Below are 24,294 nucleotides of genomic sequence, written 5' to 3'. Positions count from 1 at the left end.
TTCCTACTTTTGTCATCCTCCATGGGGAGATAAATGCGACGGTCTGCTGTGTATATACTACGGATGCTAGAAAGCGGGCTGTTTTGTTCTGTTTCACACTTTCGTTCCAGCTTATGACGTTGGCTCCTATTCTGGTCTTTTACAACTTGCCGGAGACATTTTCGTATGTCTCATACTGACCGTATCAGGATGGTTGTTATTCAATTGATTGGTATCATACACGGGCAAGATTATAAGGTAAATAAACCTTATCGACACATATCGACACATATCTCGAACCGAAAGACAGATCCCAGTCCACGCTGTTTCAGCAGGGACCAGCTAACTCTTTGCAACCCCATCTCTCCGGCCTTGCCCTTTTGACGTTCACGTGCCGGAGGATATTTCGGTCCCGTCGAAGAGAGGAATAAGTAGATTGGTGACGGCCGCGGGCAAGGACGTGCTCTGAAGACAGAGACCCTTGACTCGAACCGTAAAACGACATCAATATCCCGAATGATTGCTTTAATTCATTCCGGTTTGCCGATTACCCAACGCTTAATACTGCCGACTGCTTCTCCTCCCTCCATATCGTCCACCAGAGCCTTCCGGCACTCTCTCCCCTCTCCTCCAATCCCCACTGGGCACTCCAGGTCCATTACCTCGATCAGAAAACCCCCCACGACCACCTCCTCTAGGACGACCGTAGCCATTCTCCCGTGGGGGTCCAAACGCCCTCATCCCTCCTCCCAACGCTGAACTAGGCGCGGCACCTCTGCCCGTCAGAGGCGGCGCGACCGAACCGTCCTCTAACGGGGGCAGGATCGCGCAGTCAATATAATCTCCGATCACGAAGCGGATCTCCTGCAACGTCTTATCGGCATCGTCGCCTTCCAGCTTAATCCCCGCAGCCGATGGCCGGTGTCCATTTGCTGCGTCTTCCTCGCTGTCTCCCCGTGGCGCCACAACCACGCTGCCGATATCTTTACTCAGGAACCTCCCTCGCACATCTCCTCCCATAGTCGCGGCGCCGCGCGTGTCGGGATAGATCAAGCGGAAGCTTAACCGCGTGCCAACGGCGGGGTCGGGCAGGAGACTGGGAATTGCGGATGTGAGGAGCTGCGAGAGCTCTCGCAGCGTGCATGACTGCCAGGTGTAGATCTGAAGGTGTGGCGGGAGGGGAGGCGGGGAGGTAATGGGAAAGTCGGACAGGTGGTGGAAGGCATTCTGGCGGTAAAAGAGCTTCAGATGGAAGGGTGTCGTCGACTGGCGGTCGATTGTAGGTTTGGGTGCGTCGCGCGCAGCCATTGTGATTTCTTTCTTTTTTTGGATGGCTTGTAGAGATTTCAAGAAGGCGACTAGGTATGAGTGATGTTTTTTCTGTTATGAGTTCTCTTTGGAGTAGTTCTGCCTCTTCGAAGAGCCGCTGGTGAGCGATGAGATGGGCGCGTGCCGCCGCGCGCGGTCGTCTCGTTGCTTGCGTTGAGGTTGTGAAACACAGATTCTCATGTGGTAATGGATGGATGATAAAAGTTCCAATGACACTCAGGGTAGATATTATAGCCTTGACCTTGTGGAGGGCGATATGCAATGGGGAATGACTTAAGGATTCAAGCTGTGGTTTGTCTAAGGAAGCTCTGCGTGGCTCAGGAACGGATCGGCGATCTCTCTCCCACTTGCTTTCCCCGGACGACCATCGAACGTTCTTTTCTGAACTTCAACGCAGCCTGGCCATCTACGCAACTCGCAGTTTATATTTCGCTCGATCTACAAAACAACGCTATTAAAAGGTCACACTATTAAATAAAGTCAAAAAATACACATATAAATCTCTAGCTGCGCCTGCAGCAAGCTATCTCCGTCATGGACTTCGCTTCGCTCATGGCCAAGGAGATATCCAAGGCCAAATCGTCCGCCTCTCCCACTCCCCCATCAGACAGCAACAACAAAGACACATCCTCATCCACCGCCCCAGAAAAGAAATACGTTCGCCGCTCTGAGCTCGAAGCCCAGCGACTAGCCGCCTACAACGCTGAACAAGAACGACTCCGGCAAGAGCGCGAGGCGCGCGCCGCGCAGAAGCGAAAATTCGAAGAGGAAGAAGCGGAGCGCAAGCGTGAACGGGAAGAAAAGAAGCGGAAATTGGCAGAAGAGTCGCGGAAGAAACGAGAAGCCGAAGAAGCAGCGAAGGAACGTGAGCGACGAAAGAGGCTGGGATTGCCGGAACTGCCACCGTCAGAGGCCGAGCAGAAAGAGCGTGGAAGAAGCCAGGAGGGAACGCCGTTGGCAGAAGGGGAGGAGGATATTCCGGAGGAAGACTTAATACAGAGATTACGGGATTTGAACGAGCCAGCAAAACTATTTGGCGAAACGCATCGTGGGCGATTGCGACGGTATCGACGTCTCGTCCAGCGCTCCCTGACACCGCAGAATGTCACTGAGGGACCGATCCCCACGACGCTGGAGCGTGTAGCGGAGGTTGATATGAAAGTCCCGAAGACAGCTCCCAAAGATCCTGAAGCTCGCAAGTTCTTATTCCGACAGCTGGCGTCATATTTCAACATGGTGCTGTCAGAATGGGAAGATGCTTTAAACAAGCGGGACGCGACGGTGAAACAGTCGTTCCAAGGTCGAGCGGCGTACAACGCGATGGTACAATCGCGGGAGAATATGAAGCCTTTGATTCGGAAATTCGAACGTGGGGACCTCGAGGATTCGATCCTAGACCCAGTGGTGGAGATTGTGCACTGTGCCCAAGAAAGGAGATATGTTGATGCCAACGACGGGTATTTGAGGCTGAGTATTGGAAAAGCGTACGTTGAACCTCCCCTCCATTACCTTCCTATTGCTTCCATACATATGGGTTATACATGCTGACATGACTACTTGCAATACAGAGCCTGGCCTATTGGTGTGACCATGGTTGGTATCCACGAGCGATCTGCCCGTGAGAAACTGCATGGTGATAATAATACGGCGCATATCATGAGTGACGAGATTACACGCAAGTTCCTCCAGAGCATCAAGCGTTGTTTGAGCTTTGCACAGGTGCGGTGGCCGCCGGACGACCAGTTGCAGCTGATGGGTTGATGGGAATCTATGACCTTGTCTTTATCGGGGCGTAATGTATAGAGTTATCTCAGGCATATAAAATGTTATAGCGAACACCAAGAAACATCAGCGTCGAGGATCAGATGTTGATTTAATCAAAACTGCCGGTCGTCATGACCATGATTCTTTTGAAATTTCAGTCTATGTCGTCCAGAAAATATACTAATCATGCCTGGGTTGTATCATCCAATTCGTACATGCAAGCATCCCATGGAGGGGATTCTAAATTAACCAAGTCTAAAACACCATACAGCGGGTAACCGAAATGCGTATATTGGACATCATCGCAGCATCTGCAGCAGTGAGGTCCACCAGCTGCTCGCACGGGGCTTCTCAGCCTGTGCAGTACCATGTTTCAAGCGTTCGTCCTCGTCCTTTTCCCGCCGGTCTTGCGGTTGCTTCTCGTCTAGAAACGAGCGTGGCGTGTGGTGACCATCCATGCCGTTCATAGCAGCTGGGACAATGCGTGGTGTCTTCTGCGTTGAGGTGGAACTACTGCTTCGCACACTAGCTCGCTCATCCAAGCCATTATGCGATGGGATTATTCTGGATGCCGCATAAACACAGCCTCCGTGGGCGAACCGAATCAAGGAATCGCCAGTCAGACTGCCGATGATGAAGACATCTGGAGCAACCTCTAGATTGTCCATTGCCTTGCTGCGGAGGGTCTGACCGGTAACAGAGCCATCAGTGTCAGTGACCCCTTCTCCGTCGAGAACCTCTGTAAGTAGAGCATTGTCCAGGTATCGCAGTGAGCCTTTTCGGCCAGCAGCGTAGGCCAGGCCGCACACCTCACGAGTCAGAGTAGTCCCATCGCTTCGGCGGAAAGACACAATGGCTCGTCCCTCGCTGACTTCAACATGGGTGATCTCAGTGTTCGGGCAGCCTTCGTACACTTCATCCCACGGGCGGCTCTCCAGGAAAGAAGTAGACGCCAGACGTCTGTTCTTTGGCCGGTCACTGGACTGGCACTCTAGAGTGAGAGCAGCCCGCTTCATCAATCGATACACACCAGCATACTCTGGATAGGCTTGCTGGTGACAAGCACGAAGAGGGGATGGTCGGTTATCAGGGTCCCATTTGAAGACATGAATGATCTTCCGGTCCTTCGGGGCGGAAATGATTACATCTGCCGCTGAGAAGCCGGACCCAATGACAAGTAGCGGAGCATCCTGCCTCGCTGATGACCCAAGTGGGAGAGACGCCAAGGGCTGAAGGAGTGAAGGAGGACTGATCACTTCAGAGAAGATTCCGCTAGCCAAGACCAAGCGTTTACAACGGATGCCATGAGATCCGATATAAAATCCATCTGCAGTCCTCGAGATGTTCTCCAGAGTCTCCTCACAGTGTATAACACCCTCAATTCCGACCGCTACTGGGTAGGCAGCAAAGTAGTCTGCAACCTCCTTTCTTGTTGGCCGGGTGAATGCGGGGAGTTCTTTGCCAGTCGACTTGCGATAGTGCTCTGCGAACGAGTATCCAGGTAAACCAAGCATGCCCGCATAACTCAGCGTCTGGATGTCCCAGCTGGCAGCAACTGGATTGTCAGTCCATTGACCTCCTGGGCGAGGCGTGTTGCCAAAGACCAGGTGCGGAACGGCCTTCTCAGGCACGTAACACCATTCAACATTGGTGTCCTTCTCGGTATCGTCAACTTCAGCGTTCGGGCGCACCAGCGTGTCGAACAAGACATTGATGGGCAACGCTTGCGTAGAATACGAGATCCGAGAGGCCGCAAAGTGCTCCGTAAGGCGGTCAATGTCACAAGACAATAGCTGGGGAGAATCTTTTAGCTTGGCATGGAGTAGCGGATCAGGATGCGGGGGATCCTGAATATAACGTGGAATGTGGCCATGCAGGATGTACGATAAGAGCAAAGCCGATGGTCCATTCCCTGCGATATTGGTCAGTCAGCCGGTTCTCCGACATCAGGCGCCGTCAAAGTTCAATTATTGGCCGAAGAAAAGACGTCGAGATCCAGAGAGCAAGGGAACAGCGAACGACGTGCCTGGCGGATGGCGACATACCGATGATTATGGTATCAGTCTCGATCCTCGACGAGGATGGCATGGTCTCTGCCCGGCGCTGACTATCCAACGAGGGGCATTCTGCATGAGACATGCGACGAAGATACCAGTGATGAGGCCGTCCAGCTGTGCTGGTGAAGGCTACAGCAGGTCAATTGCCTAGACTCAGCCAGCGACTTTCATCGAGGGCGTGAGGAGGCGAATTGCCTGGGGCAGAGTGGGAGACCCATGCCGGCCGGAGATGCTGACAAAACGAGAGACTTTTCTCGGAAGAGATGAGGCGGACCGTCACTAGGGTCTGGGTAAGTAACTAGAACCAAGATCCGGATCCAGATCCAGATCCAGAGCAGAACGAGAAGCCTAAAGGAGCATTAGCATCATCGAGACGTCAAGCTATCGACTGGCTGTGTTCCCTCTGTCCCTGACTAGAGTAACTGTTGCCGTCGTCCTGGATAAAATAGAGAGAGAGAGAGAGAGATCTCCAACTGTCTGCCCCTCTGCCAGAGAATCATTATTGTATTAATCGTCCACCCCGCATTATTATCTTACTGAGGATTCACTAGTTCGCCGTTGGGTTCCAAAACGGGACAACCAGGGTTTAGGGCTCTGTGCCACCCTGCCCTGAGCCCTAGCGTCTCCCGGCCGCAGCTGACGCGTAGGGAGATCGCCATGAGCTTCGACGTCCCTTGTCAGGACGACCTCCATGTTGTCCAAAGTTGCTGGATTTCATGTAATTCACGGATTCTCGAGGTCGTCTAGTATCCGGATCTAGCCAACAGGGAGCAACGTTGGGGAGCGCCCCATCAGCCATGCATGGGCCGTCCGACCTGCAACCGTAAACCGTGACCATGTACCATCTCGCAAAGTCTCTCTATCTATACGCCACCAGCAAAGAAGGTACGCCTATGATGATTTGTTTCGTCGTTGTGAGGCATTCATATCTATTGGAATGGTGTTACTATTGTTTCATCGCAGTCGCATGAGCAGCTTCTGAGCCTAGCGCATTACTACTATCTACTAGCAAAAACAGATAGCTGACAGGTGGCTTCGATAGAGTATTCCGTCCTGCTACTGGGTCTTGACAACGCCGGTAAGACAACTCTTCTATCCCAGATCAAAGCGCTATACCTGCCTCGCACCGAAGGAGCACCTGCGCCCGACCCAGGGAAAACTGTCCCGACCGTTGGACAAAATGTCGCGACCATCCCGATGCCGGATATGTACCTCAAGATCTGGGATGTCGGTGGACAGATTTCCATGAGAGGACTGTGGCAGAGCTATTACTCCAGCTGCCATGCGATTATCTTCGTGGTAGACAGTGCAGATGTCGGCCAGGATCCCGATATCACCCGTCTCCCGAATAAAGGCCGTCGGCCCAGCACCGCATCTGGGTCATCGGCAGCAGAGAGCGCACCGACATTCGCAGAGCAGATGGCAGGCATCGGTGCTGCTGGGGATAGTTTCGGTCGCCTAGATGAATGTCGCCAGGTTCTCGAGTCGGTGCTAGCACACTCCGATGTGGCAGGGGTACCGATCCTGGTGCTGGCAAACAAACAGGACCGTGAGGACTGTGTCGAGGTTGTTCGCATCAAGGAGGGTTTTGTCCGGAAGGTCTTTGAGGGAGAGAAGGGGGGTGGTGTTCGCGATAGCCGTGTCCTACCAATCAGTGCCCTTTTGGGTACCGGCGTACAGGAAGCGGTCGAATGGGTGCGAAGTCGCGTGAAATGGAACAAGGAAGGCCGTCCCCCGCTGATGAGATAAGGGACTTAGATGTGACACGTCTACGAGGACGGTTGAAGTGTGCTCTGGATCGAAGTCATCTTGAACTAATGCTGGAGAAATCTCTCCGCATATACCCCTCAGGGAAGCTGCTTATAGACGGCATTCCCATTCCTTTTGTCTTCTTATTTTCGGTTGCGGCGTTAGGGAGGTCACATATACTAGACAAGATACCTCGGTAGGCTATAATATCATCATTGATGTCTTTTGTTTTTCTGAATGGTCCCGGTCGCATCATCTTTGAGATATGTGAATACAGTACATACATGTCACTGAGCATGCATCGCTATTTTTGCGTTCCTGCTCACGCTGCTCCTGGCATCGCAATTGGATCACAGAAGCAGATTTATCTCTTTGCATAAGCAACATTAGTTGACTTATGCAGATGACCACATAGATACTGCCTTTGATACAAGCTACAATCTACGACATAAAAGAGCTTCAACGAAAACAACAGAAACGAGCAATGAACGGATCAAATCGCCAAGACTTGCGCAAAAGAGAGAAAAAAAAAAAGAAAAGAATTCCTCAATCCAAGGCAGATCAGAGCTAGAGTACCATATTACTTGTCCGTGCCATAAGAAGCGGTTTTGAGGCGTTCTCGGTGTAATTCGTAGTTAGTTGATGGGTTGGTCCACCTTGATCGACGTCACCTCCCGAGAACATGACGATTGCCTCAGAAATACGATCGAAGAGGACGAGCCACTTACTCTGCGAAAAGAGCTGTTAGTTACGTTACTTTACTCATAAGAGAATGCGAGGCTGGAGCCCTGTGGAGAGTAGAGTAAAGTACTCTAGAGTAAGTATGGGGCCTGGTTAACTTCATACTTGATCTGGATAGAAAGAAAAGAGAAAAAAGGCGGTTTGGATCTTCGAAGATGAAGTCAACAGCAGTCAGCCTGACGTCACGACAAATGGGACCTCGACCCCCTCTATGTAACTGTAGCTGGTCAAGAAGTCCACGAGCTCTAGAGACCTAGACATATAATAAGTGTCTTGGGATTCATCGTTGAGTTCGGACCAGATCCATTATCAGAAAAACAAAAGCGTTTGGATACAATCCGATATCATACTCTTTACTACGAATTGAACCTCGTTTGCTGCATTTCATTTATCTGACGAACTACGACGATTATAATCCTACCACAATGAGCGAGTTCCGCAACATCGAATCTCTCAACAACAAGCAGGGCGAGTTCAAGCCCGGTGTTAAACCCTCGGTTCCTGGACCTGAGACCAAGGGTGTACGTTTCGTATCCCTATAGTTAATCTTTCCTTCTGGGTATAATGCAATGCTAACGAGAATGTCTCTCTATACAGCACCAGCTTGGAGTGAAGGCCTCCCCAGCAGACTACGCCCCTGAATTCCACGCACAGGTCCTCCCCCCTGGCACTGCTCCTGCCAGCAGCTCCTACCAGCCTAACCCCATCAACGAGACTCCCGGCCAGGCAAACAACGAGGACACACTCCGGGGCCACGGAAAGGAGTCTACCTACACGGCGGCTAACTCGATGCCCGGTGCGACGTCAAAGGATGTCCACCGGGGTCTGGGTCACCCTGGTGTAGGCGAGACTAACACTGAGATCCGCCATGATGGCCAGCACCACCGGAAGCATGTCGGACAGGGCTTGGAAGGCGTTGGAGCCTCGAGACCCAAGATGCCCGACGAGGGTGCTCGGCCGGACCAGCGTGGTATTGAGAGAGAAGAAGCTCGTGGTGGTCAGCACGGTAACAAGGGCGCCCTGGCTGCAGAGGACAAGCAGCCTGAGCCCGCGGAGACCATCGCCGCCGAGTGGCATTACGAGCCAGGAACGAAGAGGAACCATGACTACAATCAGCGCTACCGATAAATGCATTCATGACGGAGAGAAGGCGCAGGATGTGGCTATCGGTTATGTATAATTAGTTGTTTTGCGATTGTTCACATGGGTATCATAGGATCTGCTTGATGCATGATCCCTACATAATAAAAAATCTATCATGAAGAAATGAATATAACTGAAGAATCGAAAGACGTATACCTCCCTCCCTCAGTCCCCTCCCGAAGACATTGATCCAGTAATATACAATGGGTTTCAAGCGCGTCACGAGATCGAACGGTGACGTTCTTGTGTAGCCTGAATTCTGTTTATTTCGGCGTCATCCTGTCTGCTCAACTTCTTTGGCCAACTCCGGGCGATATCGATGCTCGCCCGCGGCCACCACATCTCAAGGAAGACGTAGATAAGAAAGTCGATAACCACGCAGAGGCAAAACAACTTCCCCGCCCAGACACCGCAGCCGTAGTACCGCTTCAACCGATCGATCAAAGCGAAGCTGCGGATGCGGTCTCGGGTGGCTTCCCAGCCTTGTCCCGGGTAACAACCATAGAATTCCTCTTGGCTAATGGCTCCGCAGATACCGTTGTATACTCGTTCAGTCCGCTGAGCCACGTCGGTCCAGGAATACATCATCTTCACTTGATCGTGGAAACGGTCCGTACGAACCTTGTTCGAACGCAAGGCAGCGATGGCCTTACCCGTAGCTGCCACCAAGTCGTCCTCTTCCGGTTTTGCAAAAGTCGTCATGTGCTGGGGTAAAACTTCCGGGATACCACCGACCCGGGTGCAGACCACGTAGAGTCCGCAGCTGGCAGCCTCAACGATGACCGTACCGAACGCCTCTGTCAAACTCGGATGGAGATAAATATGTCCTCGAACCATGACATCGCGCACCTGCTCGTGGCGCACAGGTCCCACAAGCTCCACTTTGTCCTGCAGCACATTCCGTTCCAGCATTTGCTCCAAATCAATGGCTTTTGGTCCGGAGCCTGCGATGACGAACCGCACGTTCGGGTGGGAGGCTAGGATGCGTGGGATGGCAGCAATCAGTAGATCCGTTCCTTTATTGTAGAACAGTCGAGAAATAACAACAATGGTGATGGTATCATTCGGCCCAATGCGCTGTGGCACTTCAGACGGGGGGGCTAGTGGTCTGCTTGGTCGTGGATTGTATGATTTGGGTCGAAAGTTCTCTGCGACGACAGCATTAGGGATCACAGACACCATAAGTGGGTCTAGGGATGCGCGTAAAACTGTGTTTTCCTTGCTGTGACAGATCAGATATCGTACCATATGTTATCGACATAGGCTTCTTACCAAGTATGGCTCACGCATATGACATGATCGACGTCACTTAATGTAAACTTGAGCAACTTGTTTGTTAGAATCGAAGCTGCATCTGCAAAGCCGAATAGCGAATGGTCTGTGAAGACCGTCCGCAGGCCCATCGTTCGAGCATGGAGGATAGCTTCATGGCAGAAGTTACTCAGACTCCCATGACCATGTACTATCTCGATCTGCTCCCGTATGATGATATTGCGAAAGATGGGGAAGAAGGAGAAGACGGTTGGGAAGGTTGTCTCCCGATATATCACGAAAAAGGGGACATGGTAGACTTTCAAGCCGTTGGTAAGGTAGCGAACGCCGGTTCGGCCTTTATAAGCATGAGTGATGATAATGACTTTGTGCCCACGGTCTATGAGTTTCTGGGAGCCATTAGTGTCGGAGAAGCAACGCACGCCGCACGGATTACCTACCGAAGATAACTGGTATATGTGACTCTCAACTCCGCCTGGCTCATTCAGCATTATCCAATACCATGGACTCTAAAGGTAGCACTTACCAGGTTGTGGGAAGAAGAAGTCGCTGACCATACTTCAGACAGGTGTCAGCCACTAGCTCTGGAAAGCAGATGCAGTGCAATACTCACGCAATGTTGTAAGGCATGATGGCGGCTGTCTCCCTCAATACTTTTCCATGGATTCTGTGACGCGTTTAAGATCAACTTTCCCATGGCGTACGGCAGAACCGACGCGACACGGAGCAGTCAGTCAATGCTTCATGGCTCCTGGTGTGTACTCGACGTCGAGAAGGGGTCTGGACTCTTTCGGTATGCATGGGCGGCCGAGAAAGGCGGTGGCTGTTTTCTGCCGGCCAAATCCGGCCGGTTTACTTAGCGTTCTCCCCGCAAAGAGAAAAAAAGAAGCGACTGCGACGAAATACGAGAACGGTCGTTAGAAATTTCTAGTCACTGCACCTTTCCAAGTTCCCGAGGATGGCGGGCGCTTTCTTCAAGCGCTTTATTCCTCCAGGGAAGAAAGACCCGGTTTCTCCCCAGACTTCAAATCAATCGCGCAAACGAAAATCAGACGGCGATGGCTCCGCCAGCCTTGCATCGGCGTCGAACCCGGCGAAGAAGCAGAAAAGCGAAGACTCTGAGCATACGAGCCACTCCAGTTCAGGTGGTCCGGAAGTCTCAAAAGGACGTCAAAATGCCAACGTGGAAGTTGACGATGGTCTTCAAGAAACAGAGACCAGGAAAGAAAGTGTTACTGCGGCGAATGACAGGAAAGCGAAATCTAACGACAAGCAAGCGAGGAAGAAGAAGAATCGACGAACCTCCGGAGAAGGTGATGCAGGTGATGCAGGTGATGGAGAAGATGAGGATGCTGAGGCTTTGACAGGAGAAAATGAAACGCAGTCTACTGCTGAGGGAACTAGAGATGGCAAAAAGGAAAAGAAACGGAAAAGAAAGTCAGAACAGCAGCCCGAAGAACCAGAGGAGGATATGCCAGCAGCACTTTCCAAGCATTCCAAGATCTTGTCCAAATTCACAAAGTCTACCGTCAAAACGAAGCGCAAATTGGAAGAAGCACAACCTGAAGACCATGAATCTGCGGATCAACCAAAAGTAGAGCCAGTGGTTGCGCATGGCCTTGAACCACTTCCACAGCCAGCGCCAGCTCCAGAAGTTGTCGAAAAGCCGACATACTCATCACTTCCTTCATGGCTTGCAAGGCCGTTGAGGGAGTCTGCCGACTATCGCGCCCCGTTTTCTGAGCTTGGCATCGACCCAAGATTGCTGCGTACACTGAACGACAATGGGTACAAGGAGGCATTCTCAGTTCAATCGACCGTTATTCCATTACTTCTTCCTGGTGCGCGAAACCATCCTGGAGACCTCTGCATATCTGCTGCGACCGGGTCCGGAAAGACTTTGGCTTACGTCCTGCCACTTGTGACTGCGCTGGAGCCAACGCCTGCTCCCCGCCTACGAGGCCTTATTGTGGTCCCCACTAGAGAACTTGTGAGACAGGCTCGTGAAACCGCAGAGCTATGTGCAACTGGAACAGGACTGCGTATTGGAACGGCGGTGGGAAGCGCGGCACTCAAGGACGAACAGCGGACATTGATGCGGATAGATCCGATATACAGTCCTCAGGCTTTCAAATCCCAACAAGAGGCGAGGTTGACTGGCAGTGACTGGATGCAGTTCAATCTTCAGGATTACATTTCGGAGGCAGATGAACTACAGGAATCGTTGCCAGGGTACATTCAAAAGCAGGAGCCTAATGTCGACATCCTCATCTGCACCCCTGGCCGTCTTGTCGATCATATACGATTCACGAAAGGATTCAGCCTACAGCATATTCAGTGGCTTGTTATTGATGAGGCCGATAGACTTCTCAATGAGAGTTTCCAGGAATGGGTGGATGTTGTTATGGGGGCATTGGATGCTAAAGAAGCACCGTCAGCTAAGGGGCCAGCCGACCGGCTACTTTCAGATCTTGGTCTTTCTTTACAAAAAGAAGCCCCCAGAAAGGTCATTTTGAGTGCTACCATGACTAGGGATGTCTCAAAACTTAATTCCTTGCGGCTTGTCAAGCCCAAGCTCGTCATTATCGGCAAAGAGACGGCCGAGGGCAACGTCGACAACGGAACAGATGCCGACGCCAGCTTTACTCTACCGCCCACGCTCAAGGAATACAGTGTCTCCGTTGGAGATGGCTCTGAGAAGCCACTGTACCTTCTTCGCTTGTTGCTCTCTCACATCAAGGTGGACCTCCAGAGTTCCAGTCCTAAGAAGCGAAGCGTGTCGCCAGATTCCTCCTCCTCTATATCTGAATCCAGCTCTGATTCCGACTCAGACTCAGACTCAGATGATTCGAGCTCCGAAGATGATACCTCGTCGGAATCAGACAGCTCATCTTCGGATGAATCGGACACTGATTCTGATTCCGACTCTGACTCTGACTCCGAATCCGACTCTGGGTCAGATTCCGACTCGGAGTCTTCATCATCGTCAGACGAATCATCAGCTTCTGATGATTCAGATCCTGAGTCAGATTCACCCTCCCGTAAGCCGACACGTACCAACGTACTCATCTTCACCAAGTCTTCCGAATCTGCGACTCGACTTGCGCGTCTGCTCTCGCTACTGCATCCCTCTCTGGCCCCTCGCATTGGCACCATCGTCAAGTCAAACAAGTCGTCCGCATCCCGCAAGACTCTTAGCGCCTACAACAAAGGCAAGATCTCCATCATCGTTGCTACGGATCGTGCTTCCCGTGGTCTCGACTTACGATCACTCACCCATGTGGTCAACTACGATGTGCCGTCCAGTGTGACTACCTACGTGCACCGTGTAGGTCGGACAGCGAGAGCCGGTAACGAAGGATCGGCCTGGACGCTGGTTGCACACAGAGAAGGCCGATGGTTCTCGACCGAGATCGCAAAGGGATCAGAAGGAAAGATAACGCGGTCATCGAACGTCGAAAAAGTGAGCGCCAAGCTTGACGATGCCGAGTCCATCAGATCGAAGTATGCAGCTGCCCTAGATGAGCTAGAGAAGGAAGTTAAGACGGATGGTCGAAAAGGGTCCACGAGGAAGGCAAAACAGTGATGATACATAGCGCTTGGTGGATCATGTCCAAAATGCATTTCCATAATCACATAATTTTCTGTTTACAATGCATAAAATTCGCGGGAAAGGTGTTATTTATTTATTTATTTCTGCATATATCTATCGGGCTACTTGTGTGGCTTTCATCTAGAGTTTCAATGATGGATCTATAGCCCTGGCATAAAATATATCTTCCATCCTTCGAATGATCGGATGAATTTATCTTTCTGCAGTAACTGGAATATTATAATTGTGTGTTGTGGAGCTGATACTGGATAACCTCATCTCCACCTGGGCATTTGACGAAGATTCCAATTTCTTACAGAAACAGGACATTTCTTTATAGAAAAAGTCTTGAAAGTGGGTATCTCTTACTAAATGTTGATCTGTAAAGATAGTACTGTACATAAAATGACGTATCAGACTACGCATTCGTCAAGATATGGCCTTGTCACAACGATCCAGAAGCCGAGTGGCTGTACTTGGACTCGAAATCGGCAATACCAGGCCGATTTGTAGGTAAATATCCAGCTAATATAGTATAATTTGTCAATAACATCATGCCCTGGACCATGCTTCATTGCAAGAAATGGAAATAGCGTCTCTCAGCCTGTTGGCCGCTTCGTGAAGCAGTTCCCACCGCGATTCTTGGAAAGACATTTGGAGAAGGTGCAACATATCAGAAACGTTTCGCTCCTCAAACTCGAGAAGTGCTATCTCTGCGGGTGGCTTAAATGCCGCGTTTCTCAGAAAATGTTCGACTCCAGCATAATCAGCGGACGGTGAGTAGGCCACTTGCTCATGGCGGGTCATGGCAGGCGTAGTGGAACTGAGTAGCGTATTCAGTTTTCTTTTGAAATGACTGTAACACCAGACAACTAAAGCAGCAAAGTAAAGCACCCAGGGACGACAGAGAAGGCGATCATCTCGAGTACTATATACTCGGAGGCCAACGCCCACAGGATCACAATGCCGTACTAGGAACTTGTGGAGGAGCTGTACGGCATGGTGAACGGCTTGCGGCGCATTTTCAGATCTGCACCACTTGGTCATCTTCTCGCTTACTCGCTCACGATCAGCAACAGTGATCGCTCGGCTTGTTATAATACGGGCGCCGGCTGCAATCTGACAGTCTGCAATATCGATATGCATCGCCAGATGGCCGAGGTGATGAAGAACTGTGGCATGGTCGCTCACACTCATTTGGTCGAATGGTGCTCCCCACGTCTGCCAACCATTCGGTGCTGTTTGCATGTGGTTCATGTTCTCGTCAAAATCTCTTTTCCAAAAGTCGAATGCCTCCACTAGAGTTGTTCGCCACATGTCAGGGACAGCCATTGCTTGCGGTACTTCGAGCGTCGCCATTTGTTGCTCTCTCTGACGCATATGCCAGGAAATGGAGAGGAGGCCTGCCATCAGAACAATCCGGCCAAACGTGTTTGTACGGACTTTACGGCCAGTGAGGGTCCGCTTCAGACCCTGCAGGAAAGTTGTCGGCTTGATTGCGTTTGCATGAAGGCATGATTCTACCATGCCAACTTCAGCTGGCGATGTGGCGGACCACAAGGCTTCATCACAAGGCAAGGGAAGACGTATCTCTTGCACGACCATAATGGCAGGATGACCAAACATGATTGCATGTGTCGCATCTAGAAAGAAGGCGCCATAAGCGACCCGTCTAGTGGCCTCGGCAGTTATCCATCGATCCCACCATTCTTGGGGCGACATCGCGGTTTTCTGGGAGTGATTGATGCTGAGGTCCTCGTAAAGGGCTGTGCTTCTGCGCATAAGATTGACAGTGAGAGGCGAATGCACATTGGCTCTTTCATGGAGAGAGCGGGTTGCATTCATCTTCTCATAGACTTCCAACAAGAGTAAGGTCTGAAAAATCCAGAGCTTTGCTGGTGGGTGGAAATGTCCATCCATATATATTTGCCATCTGACATGCCATGCTATAAAATTAGCAAAACGATGGGCGGCTGGTGTTGCCACAGGATTATGCTCCTTGGTGAGCAATGAAGCACCCAGAGCCATGACAGTGAGCAGTAAAAGGTCCGGAGCTCTGTCCGCTGAGAACGTGGGTCGATGCAAGATCGGGAACTGATCATGGAAATTCTGCCAGTAGGAGGTGACGTAGCATCTCATCGAATGTAGACTGAGAATATGCTGGTTGTCATCATGGTCACCTCCTAGAATCTCCTCTCGGTAGAACAGACCAGCTGGTTCGTTGCCTCCAACAAATCGCACCCGCATAAATTCGATCAGATACCTCCAGCGGCCAGGAGAAAGGGTTGTATCTGTAGACTGTCCAGTTCCGTTGCCGAAGGCGTCAAAATTCGTCCGACCTGGCAGGTCAGTCGAATGTCGAGTAGGATCATCGAATGGACTCGTCCAGTGATCCGGTAACGCTGATGTCGCTGGAGGCCCTCCAAAGTCCATTGCTCCCAGAAAAGGCTGTGTACCCGTGACATTGAGACTGTCATAGAAATTTTGAGAGCTGTCAAAGAACCATGCCGTAAAATCATTCCTGATTGAAGATGGTGATTCAGAAAGTGACTGATCGTTCAGAGTCTCTACCATCCCTGCTATCGGGGCACCACCATGTGAGGCCTGTGAATTGGCAGAGATTGACAAATATCCGGGAGGCTGTGTAATTGTGAATTGCCGGTCTTCCCTAGGCATTGTATCTTGCCTTGCTGTATCTTGTGGCATGATTTGAGACCCAAGCAGGTATGACTGACCGCTGGGTGAGGCCCAGTTTGCTGGTGAGCCATGCGAATCTAGAGCTTGTCTATTGGCCTGTATGTGGGGAGTAGGCGAGGTCAGATTATCCTGCTGAACGGGGACTCTGCTGGGCGTCCATCCCACATGTGAACTTGAGATATGATTCGAATCGCCACGTTTGTGGTGCCCAGGCATTGGATTGTTCCAACCTAGACGTGGCACGACCCCAACTTCCTGGGTCACAGAATCGGTGTGCTGGTGTTGCTGAGCATCTCTACCGGAAGCAGATTGATCCACATCGAGTCTGGGGGTCCCGGATGTTGCTGAAGATGGCGATTGCTGAGTGATTACCGTCCTACACATTGTCTTACTAGGAGACTGCAGACCCCCCTGTGCAATACTCGAATTTCTCTCAGCTTCCTTAGCAAGTGCGTCCGGTGCGCTACTTGATCTTTTCAGCAGACCTGAGCCACCGCGTCCCATATGGCGTTTGAGATGACGAGCACAGAGATCTTGCCGAACGAATCGACGTTTGCAATTCGGGAAAGTGCAATGAAAGATCTCTTTAGGAGCATCTGGTATGGAACATTAGCCACTGAGCACAGATCTGAATTCCTGATCACATACGGTTGAGAGCGTGCCTCTCGAGATGCTCTGCCCGCGAATAGAGCTTCCCGCAGCCTGGGTAGTGACACATGAATCGCTTTCTGGAATTGGTTGGCTTCTGTTGATTGACCCATTCTGCGGATTGGTCTCTTGCCATCTGGTCGTTCAGCTGAGAATCCGAGGTGGTGTCATAACCACCTGGGCGTTTCGAACTTGCCATGATATCGCGTAGCGTGAGCCGGGCCGTGAGACAGGCAATACTACTTTCCTCTGAAGATACTAAGCAGTAGTCTATCCCAAGAGCACAGGACTAGCAACTGGAGAGCAGATAGTTCAACGTCGTGTCTTCTGCAATCGTATTGCAGAGCCCTCGAGAATCTAGGCGGCTCCCCGCAAGTCATCCATCACGGGGCATGTCCATTTCGGCCCGTACACTGGTAATATTCCAATAGCAGAGCTTGAAAATCGCAATGGCGTTCAAAGCCGTCAAGCTCTTTATATGGAAATTCCACTATGTTGCGCACACAGTTTTCACCGCCGCGCCCTGTCGTTTCAACGGGATGTTCAACCTCCTCGTCGCCGATCGGGACAGTACCGTGTCCCAGGAAGCAATAAACCAGACCGTCTAGAGGTTCAAGCTTCTAGTTTCAATCCGCCTGATGACTTCGACAGCACTGCGTCCCTGCTTCGGGTGAAAGTTCTGACATCGCCGAGACGGTCGGTTTTTGCGGGGAAAACAGACACGGGGGAGGCTCGACCGCTCTCGCCAAATCGTCTGGAAGCCTCGCCAATACCTAATTCACACTAGAACATCCACATGGCGATGGGCCTTTCCTGGCTACTGCAAGGCACAACGGAAAAGGAATTCTGCCATCGGAGAGAGAGATTTACCATGGTACGAGCATTCATGATGTTGATTGCAGTTTATGGCTTCAACTTTCTTTTCTCTCCGGATTGAACTGACCGTCTGACATAACACTGATGTCAGAACCATTAACTATCGTTAATATTGATGATGATGACGAGGATGACGATCAAGGCAGTGAATACAGGAGATATCCTGCCAACCAACCCAGCAGGGCCATTGATGTTTGTACGTGTAATGATTTAAGATTCTTCAGCTGTCAGGGATTTTCAATTCTCACCGGAGACGTGAATTGAATAGCACATCTCCGTTTGACGAACCGTGTTTACGGGTTATCTACATTTTCAGGCGGAAAAATAGAAACACTGCAATCAGCCGCGACATGTTGGGATACCTAATCAATTGGGCACACGAATGGACCAACAGGGCCCTAGCCCTGGTGAAATTATGCCAGAACCGCGAGGTTGGATGGATGACTCTCGATCGAAAGAGCCGCGAATTCAAGCGTGAACAGCAGCCCCTATGGAAGAAAGTCAAGATGCTCTTTCTCTTTAACCGGCTTACGGAATGGATCGATCAGACGCATCTGCTTCGTCTTTGGACGCATGAGAAGAATCTATATGCAGGTGAGCCCAGCATTGAGGCATCAAACCATGCAGGCGTATTCTTTGAGACTGACCCTTTTTCGCAACTTCCCGTACAGGCTGGATTGAAGGAAGGCCGCGCTCTAAGCGTCAGATCGCCAACTTCGTTGACTTCTATCACATTGATATGTCCGAGTTCGAACCATCCGATATATCAGAGTACCCAACGTTCGAAGACTTCTTTATTCGAAAACATGCTCCCGGGAGCCGACCTATCTACGAAAAGGACGACCCAACAAAGGCCGTAATAGTAGCTGATTCGCGTGTAGTGGTGTATTCAACCGTTTCCAAGACTAAAGAGCTCTGGATCAAAGGCAAAAACTTCACAATGGGGAACCTCATTGCAGACCAGGACCGTGCAAAGCCATGGCACGATGGCGCAGTTGCCAGCTTCCGACTGAGTCCTCAGGATTACCACCGCTACCACTCTCCTGTTAAGGGAACTGTTCGATGGTTTAAGAGCATCCCCGGCGACTACTACCAAGTAGATCCGCTCTGCCTACAAAGCTCTGTAAATATCCTCACTCAGAACGCACGATGCTGCGTCTGTATCGAGACCGAAGAGTTTGGACAGGTCCTATTTGTCGCTATTGGTGCAACTGACGTCGGGACGGTAGAGTAAGTTCATCGCCCTTGTCAGTAACTTCCCCTTCGCGACTCTAACTAACAGCTCACTCTTTAATATCTACAGGATCCACGAACCCCTCCGCACACCCGGCCACCAAGTCGAAAAGGGTGACGAGATCGGCCTCTTCCAATTCGGTGGCTCTAGCATCATTGTCGCTTTCGAACAGGGCCGGATCCAGTTCGATGAAGACCTTGAGAAGCTCAGCCACCAGAAAATAATGGTTGACGTCGAAGTTGGCATGAGTATGGGTCGTGCAACAAACCCCAGCGGACAAAAAGAGCAGTGATTCCTATTCCTGATCATTCCTTTTTGAAGGTCACGAGATATGACTGGGCCTACTTCATGTCGAAACGAACGAATAAGCTTAATCGTTGACTTGTCTGTACTCTAGTTCTTACTTAATATCATAAGAGGCGTTCCACATCCTTGATCTGCATCCGACAATGTTTCGCATTCCCGTAAACATTTAGATTCAAAAGATGCTAGAAAAAGTATGAATTCATTAATCATAGCTCATAAGAACTACTTTTTGTCTATATGTATACACACGTGCACTCATTTCAGGCATAACTTATATCCAACACTATTCCTGTATCTCGTTCAACGCTCAAAGGGGTATAAGTATAGACATAAGAAACGAAAAAAATAATAATTGATAGACAGACAATTATCACGCCCAATAAGATTAGGAATTATGTCTTTGTGGATATATATATTCAAAGGCGAAGCCACCCCTTACGCCGGCTCTGGACAGACCTCGACCGGGATCGAGACCGGTGCGTGATAACGGAATTCCTCGTATTGACGCGGTCGATATCATACGGATTACCCTGGTAGACAGTATCTGCTGGTTCGACGGTCGCAGCAGAATGGATAGAGTGTATTTCATCGCTGGTGGTACTGGTAGATTCACGGAATATACTTTCCTCCTCTTCATCCTTGCGGACGGTCTCCTCTTCCGCATGTGGAATCTCAGATAATTCAGTATCAGAATTCTTCTCTGTTGTCGTGCCCTCAGTCAGGAGAGCCTTTTCAGCAAGCTTCCTGATAAAGTCGTCCGCTTCGGCAGCGTACTTGCACTTCCGCCTCACGGCCGGTCCGTACTTGTAGAATATGAACGGGAACGGAACGCAGGCTAGGGCGAGAAATGCAGGAATGCAAGAGGCCCAATTGACGCCGAGACCCTGGTACATGTATTTTGCGAAAAGGGGGAATGCGCAAGCGAAGGTGGATCGGACGATGGAGTTCGCGGCGAGAACGGAGGCAGCGTAGATGGTATAAGCGTCGATCAAATAGTTCATGACTCCTAGGAAGACCAACACCATCCCGAAGCCGAATGGGGCGGCTGCAATGATACTGACAATCCAGTGGACGTTGAGGCCGCACGTCCAGGCGAACCAGAAAAGGCCGATTGGAATGATGATGCCTCCCATCATTGTGGGTGGGAGACGAGCCTCTGGCGGAGCGAAGCCGTGATGTTTTCTATAGATTTTCACAAATCGTTTGTTGTCCCACATGTTATATGCCACTGCGCTCATCATGCCCACCATGACGCCCATAAATGGTAAGCTTCCGATTCCAGCACTCCAGCCGCGTTGTTCTTGGTAGACGATGGGAAAGGCGGAAAAGAGCATATATAACGTGCCATATACAATGGCCATGTAGACTGACAGGAGCAGGACGATCGGTTCCGCAAAAAGGAGGATCCAGGGCCGTGAAAGGGCCCCCTTGAACGCATCGACGATGGTTATCTTGCCGGTTTGTATCTCGAGATGGGTGGCGTAGACCTTGCCTGTGAGCTGGGAAAGCTTTGCAGCTCGTTTTCGAAGCAGTAGCGGTGCATAAGTTTCGGGGACCAACAAGCTGCAAGAGATCCAGATAACGCCGGTAAATGCCCCTAGGAATCCTTGGACCCATCTCCATCCGGCATTCTCTCCTAAGAAGCCACCGACTACGGGCCCCAATGTAGGACCCAGGAACGGTGCTCCTGCGAAAAGCGTCGTGGCCAAACCCCGGTTGTCGGCATCGAAGATATCGGCGATGACTCCGCCCGCATTGGTCATGGGCGAGGAACCAAATGAGCCGGCGAAGAATCGAAGGATTAATAGGGTCCAGATATTCTGCGAACCTGCCGAACCCGAACAGAAGGCCACAAGGGCACAGTATGTTCCGAAGAACACCACCTGGCGCCCGATCAACTCACTGAGCGGTGCCCAGATCAGGGGGCCAAGAGCGAAACCCAGCACGAACAGTGAGACTCCTATGGTGGTGATCTCATCGCTGACATTGAACTCCGCCATGATGCTGTCAACGCCTCCTGTATAGGCTGACGATGTCAGCGAGACCCCGAAGGTCGCGAGAGTCATCATCATCGTATACAGCCACTTTGTCTTTGCGCTGAAGAGCCGTGGATTGCGAGGGTCGTTCGGGATCCATTCGACGACAAACGGATCTTGCTCTGTTCCCGAACCGGCATACTTGAAGTCGAGGATCTCCGAAGTGATGGGACTCTGGTCCGTAAGCAACCTCCAGTAGGGGATCTTGTCGGGTCTGGAGGACCTTCCCGGAGCGGCCTCGATATCGGGCATGATGGGGATCAACAGTAGTGACTTGTCCGGGTCAGCAGCCATGCGATACCTAGGTAGTCTGAGTTGCCCATCCCGATCAGAGGAGCAGTTTGGTCAACTTCAGGATCCGGCCGAATTTAAGTAGTATCGGCACCGAACGAGACCGTGAAATCATCTAGCCATTGTTCGCTCAGCTAGGGTATCGCGTACTATCAAACCCAGAATAGCTTTCTGATTCGATGCGACCAGTTTCTTTGTCCCAGTTCGCCATTGTTCCATACTGGAGTAGAACTCCACGGATGGCTCCACCGAATCCACTGAAAACAGCACGGCAGATCACTTCGGTTTCTGAAAAGAATCAAGCACGCCATCTATTGGTATTCGAGATCATTATTCTTCCTCTCGGCTCTTTTTTTCGGCAATCCGGGGAGCGGACAATGGCCTTTTTCAAGCCGTGCTAGTCGAAGATAGTGACTAGATAGGGCTGAGGGAGTCGGCCCGGGCTGCCCTAGCTGGCGGCCGAAGGGATGCCGATGGCCTCGATGGGATTGCAATCTGCCATGGCGCAGTCGGTGCGATCTGGGATGTAAATCTTCCGAGTGGACTTACATGTATTAAGCTCCTCATGATAGCAGCTAAGTAAAGCTCACCCCTGCGCAAACTGTTCCATAGAGTGGCATTGTTGGCTGTCCCGTACGACTAACTAAAGGTGATCGGCCGTATGGAAATCGGAAGAATCGGGGGCCAAAGCAAGCAAGGTTATTATTATTATTACTGTTACCTAGAAGTTGGCTTGTGATGGTCTTTCCGAAAAAAAAAAAGCGGAAGAAGAATGAATCGGTCATGAATCGGAGATCAGCCATGAAACAAACAGCACCGAGCAACATATCAAAAAGGCCTTTTCATCTCGCGTGTATTATTACTCTATGCTATGGATTAAGGTTACACGTGTCCAACGCTAGTCCGATCAATGTTATAATTGCATTAGGGACCAGGTTCAAACTGCAATCAGGACTGATAAAATATCCGCAATATTCGTGCTCTCGTCTTCTGCTAACTGACACAGCTCTTCGCGATCACGGAGAATTTCTTCAATACTTTCCACTGCGCCTGATGCGTGATAAATTCTGGCAATGGCGGCATGTGTCTCCAGAAGGACACGGCTAGGTAGTTCAGTATCGTTGTTGAAGGGCTTGGTAAAGTAAACTTGCTGTACACGGCCATGATCGGGATGGTAAAGATATAACCTGGGGAATCCACGATACGTCTTAAATGGAGTAAACATTATCCTCATTCTAAATTTATAAGTATAATTACCAGTAAAATAGTTTCAGGTTTACACTAACCGTGCTCTCCAAAGCGAATGCCAGTTTCCCGAATTCAGTGTTTAGGTCCTGCGACATCGTAATCATGTTAGGTACGTGGCTCGTTAATCAAATCCGGCCTCATGATACTGTTTAGGTCCGGGAATAATGAAAAAAGCGAGGTCCAGATGATGGTGAAAATCGTAGTTTCCTGTGACATTTCGAATTTGAAATTAGCATCCCCCCCCCAAAAAAAAGAAAAAAAAAAGAAAAAAAAAAGAAAAAAAAAAGAAAAAAAAAAGAAAAAGAAAAAGAGAAGAAAGGAAAAACAAGAAGAGGAAAAGGGAAGAGAGAAACCTACCTTGTACACGATTATTGAACTTTCCCAATGCAAATGGGATAATATGAGATGCATTAGTAGGAATACAACGTTCCTCGAAGGCATCATCAGTGACAGGAAATCTATCGCGACATTCACCAGCATAGGCGCCATAATTGCACAATGGAAATTGTCTCTTGAGACAGAGTTCTTTCAGTCGACCTTGCTCTTTACGGGTAGCCAAATCTGTATCTTCCTGTGCGATATTACCGATATCTCCAAAGGGACTTGGTGTTACTGCGGGCGTCTTATTACCTGCAGCCCTCACTAAAAAAAGAATCAATAATATCAGTACTTCAGAGTCGCACGTTGACAATGGTTGTAGGATAGAAAATGAACTTACTGGGAGCCAGGATAGCACCACAAAGGTGATCACTCGGTTCAGTGAGAACTGCTGCATCCTGGTTTACAGAGATGTAACGACCGAGGACATGTTTCCCCGAAATCGGGAGATGGTCCAAGAACGCTTGTAAGACTGTTTTGGTCTTAGGGTTATAGGATGTAGGAGAAAAGTCAGACAGTACTTGTTGCGCCAGTTGTTCATTGGATCCTACAGTTTGATGATCCGGGTCTGTGGATGCCAGAGAGTCACTCAATTCGCGAATGAATCGGTCTCCCATATTCACAGAGAGGACGTGGAGGATGCGATAAAGGAAGGTGGCGGGGTAGGAGGCTAGATAGGCAGAACATGTTCAAGATCGACGTAGATGGACAATCCAACCCCTAGGAGAATTTCACTTGATACATCTTTTCTCTACCATCGCGATAACTACCTAGCCAGTAGTTACAATTTACATCCAAATCCCAAATCCATGCGGGACACTCCCGCGCTAAATAATCTCCATCGTGGAAATCACCGGCATGTTACGTAGGCTCCACCCTCGTAGCTAGTTACTAGTAGTACTATCTATCTAGTATGTAAGTTAAACTGTACTAACTAGCTATTTTCTTTCTGGC

The 24,294-nt window shown here is 50.3% G+C and overlaps 11 protein-coding genes across 11 annotated transcripts; 5 read left to right on the top strand and 6 right to left on the bottom strand.

The window, feature by feature from the left end:
* Positions 1-280: 280 nt before the first annotated feature.
* Positions 281-1,614, bottom strand: C8Q69DRAFT_227515 (Sin3 associated polypeptide p18-domain-containing protein). Its single transcript, XM_028626356.1, has one exon. It carries the CDS (start codon positions 1,285-1,287, stop codon positions 538-540), a length of 750 nt encoding a protein of 249 aa, XP_028485643.1. The 5' UTR covers positions 1,288-1,614; the 3' UTR covers positions 281-537.
* Positions 1,615-1,684: 70 nt separating this feature from the next.
* Positions 1,685-2,899, top strand: C8Q69DRAFT_463458 (hypothetical protein). Its single transcript, XM_028630372.1, has one exon. The coding sequence runs from the start codon at positions 1,843-1,845 to the stop codon at positions 2,854-2,856; it is 1,014 nt and encodes a 337-aa protein (XP_028485642.1). The 5' UTR covers positions 1,685-1,842; the 3' UTR covers positions 2,857-2,899.
* Positions 2,900-3,371: 472 nt separating this feature from the next.
* C8Q69DRAFT_486106 (hypothetical protein) lies at positions 3,372-5,822 on the bottom strand (the record flags this gene model as incomplete). The annotated part of the gene is made up of 4 exons (XM_028631880.1): positions 3,372-3,544; positions 3,599-4,984; positions 5,118-5,136; positions 5,817-5,822. The coding sequence occupies 4 exons, from the start codon at positions 5,820-5,822 to the stop codon at positions 3,372-3,374; spliced, it is 1,584 nt and encodes a 527-aa protein (XP_028485641.1).
* On the top strand, positions 5,660-6,906 carry C8Q69DRAFT_227474 (P-loop containing nucleoside triphosphate hydrolase protein). Its single transcript, XM_028626354.1, has 2 exons — positions 5,660-6,014; positions 6,172-6,906. Exons 1-2 carry the CDS (start codon positions 5,966-5,968, stop codon positions 6,876-6,878), a joined length of 756 nt encoding a protein of 251 aa, XP_028485640.1. The 5' UTR covers positions 5,660-5,965; the 3' UTR covers positions 6,879-6,906.
* A 704-nt stretch (positions 6,907-7,610) lies between these two features.
* C8Q69DRAFT_227359 (hypothetical protein) lies at positions 7,611-8,864 on the top strand. The gene is made up of 2 exons (XM_028626353.1): positions 7,611-8,140; positions 8,223-8,864. Exons 1-2 carry the CDS (start codon positions 8,045-8,047, stop codon positions 8,745-8,747), a joined length of 621 nt encoding a protein of 206 aa, XP_028485639.1. The 5' UTR covers positions 7,611-8,044; the 3' UTR covers positions 8,748-8,864.
* On the bottom strand, positions 8,865-10,805 carry C8Q69DRAFT_227326 (hypothetical protein). The gene is made up of 5 exons (XM_028626352.1): positions 10,648-10,805; positions 10,561-10,592; positions 10,475-10,509; positions 10,035-10,423; positions 8,865-9,984 (listed from the first exon to the last, which is right to left on the bottom strand). The coding sequence occupies exons 1-5, from the start codon at positions 10,662-10,664 to the stop codon at positions 8,982-8,984; spliced, it is 1,476 nt and encodes a 491-aa protein (XP_028485638.1). The 5' UTR covers positions 10,665-10,805; the 3' UTR covers positions 8,865-8,981.
* A 112-nt stretch (positions 10,806-10,917) lies between these two features.
* Positions 10,918-13,803, top strand: C8Q69DRAFT_463446 (putative DEAD/DEAH box helicase). The gene has a single exon (XM_028630371.1). The coding sequence runs from the start codon at positions 10,993-10,995 to the stop codon at positions 13,618-13,620; it is 2,628 nt and encodes an 875-aa protein (XP_028485637.1). The 5' UTR covers positions 10,918-10,992; the 3' UTR covers positions 13,621-13,803.
* Positions 13,804-14,178: 375 nt separating this feature from the next.
* On the bottom strand, positions 14,179-17,107 carry C8Q69DRAFT_400635 (fungal-specific transcription factor domain-containing protein; the record flags this gene model as incomplete). Its single annotated transcript, XM_028627893.1, has 2 exons — positions 14,179-16,919; positions 16,972-17,107. 2 exons carry the CDS (start codon positions 17,105-17,107, stop codon positions 14,179-14,181), a joined length of 2,877 nt encoding a protein of 958 aa, XP_028485636.1.
* A 917-nt stretch (positions 17,108-18,024) lies between these two features.
* C8Q69DRAFT_227247 (putative phosphatidylserine decarboxylase) lies at positions 18,025-19,477 on the top strand. The gene is made up of 3 exons (XM_028626350.1): positions 18,025-18,441; positions 18,519-19,077; positions 19,151-19,477. Exons 1-3 carry the CDS (start codon positions 18,198-18,200, stop codon positions 19,371-19,373), a joined length of 1,026 nt encoding a protein of 341 aa, XP_028485635.1. The 5' UTR covers positions 18,025-18,197; the 3' UTR covers positions 19,374-19,477.
* A 326-nt stretch (positions 19,478-19,803) lies between these two features.
* C8Q69DRAFT_443728 (major facilitator superfamily domain-containing protein) lies at positions 19,804-21,675 on the bottom strand (the record flags this gene model as incomplete). The annotated part of the gene is made up of 1 exon (XM_028628941.1): positions 19,804-21,675. One exon carries the CDS (start codon positions 21,673-21,675, stop codon positions 19,804-19,806), a length of 1,872 nt encoding a protein of 623 aa, XP_028485634.1.
* Positions 21,676-22,952: 1,277 nt separating this feature from the next.
* On the bottom strand, positions 22,953-24,105 carry C8Q69DRAFT_227307 (hypothetical protein). The gene is made up of 3 exons (XM_028626351.1): positions 23,681-24,105; positions 23,320-23,604; positions 22,953-23,169 (listed from the first exon to the last, which is right to left on the bottom strand). Exons 1-3 carry the CDS (start codon positions 23,955-23,957, stop codon positions 23,084-23,086), a joined length of 648 nt encoding a protein of 215 aa, XP_028485633.1. The 5' UTR covers positions 23,958-24,105; the 3' UTR covers positions 22,953-23,083.
* Positions 24,106-24,294: the final 189 nt, after the last annotated feature.

Source organism: Paecilomyces variotii (genome assembly GCF_004022145.1).
Source record: "Paecilomyces variotii strain CBS 101075 chromosome Unknown C8Q69scaffold_4, whole genome shotgun sequence".
In the NCBI taxonomy this organism is placed as follows: Eukaryota; Fungi; Ascomycota; class Eurotiomycetes; order Eurotiales; family Thermoascaceae; genus Paecilomyces; species Paecilomyces variotii.
This window is presented reverse-complemented; position numbering and strand designations above follow the sequence as displayed.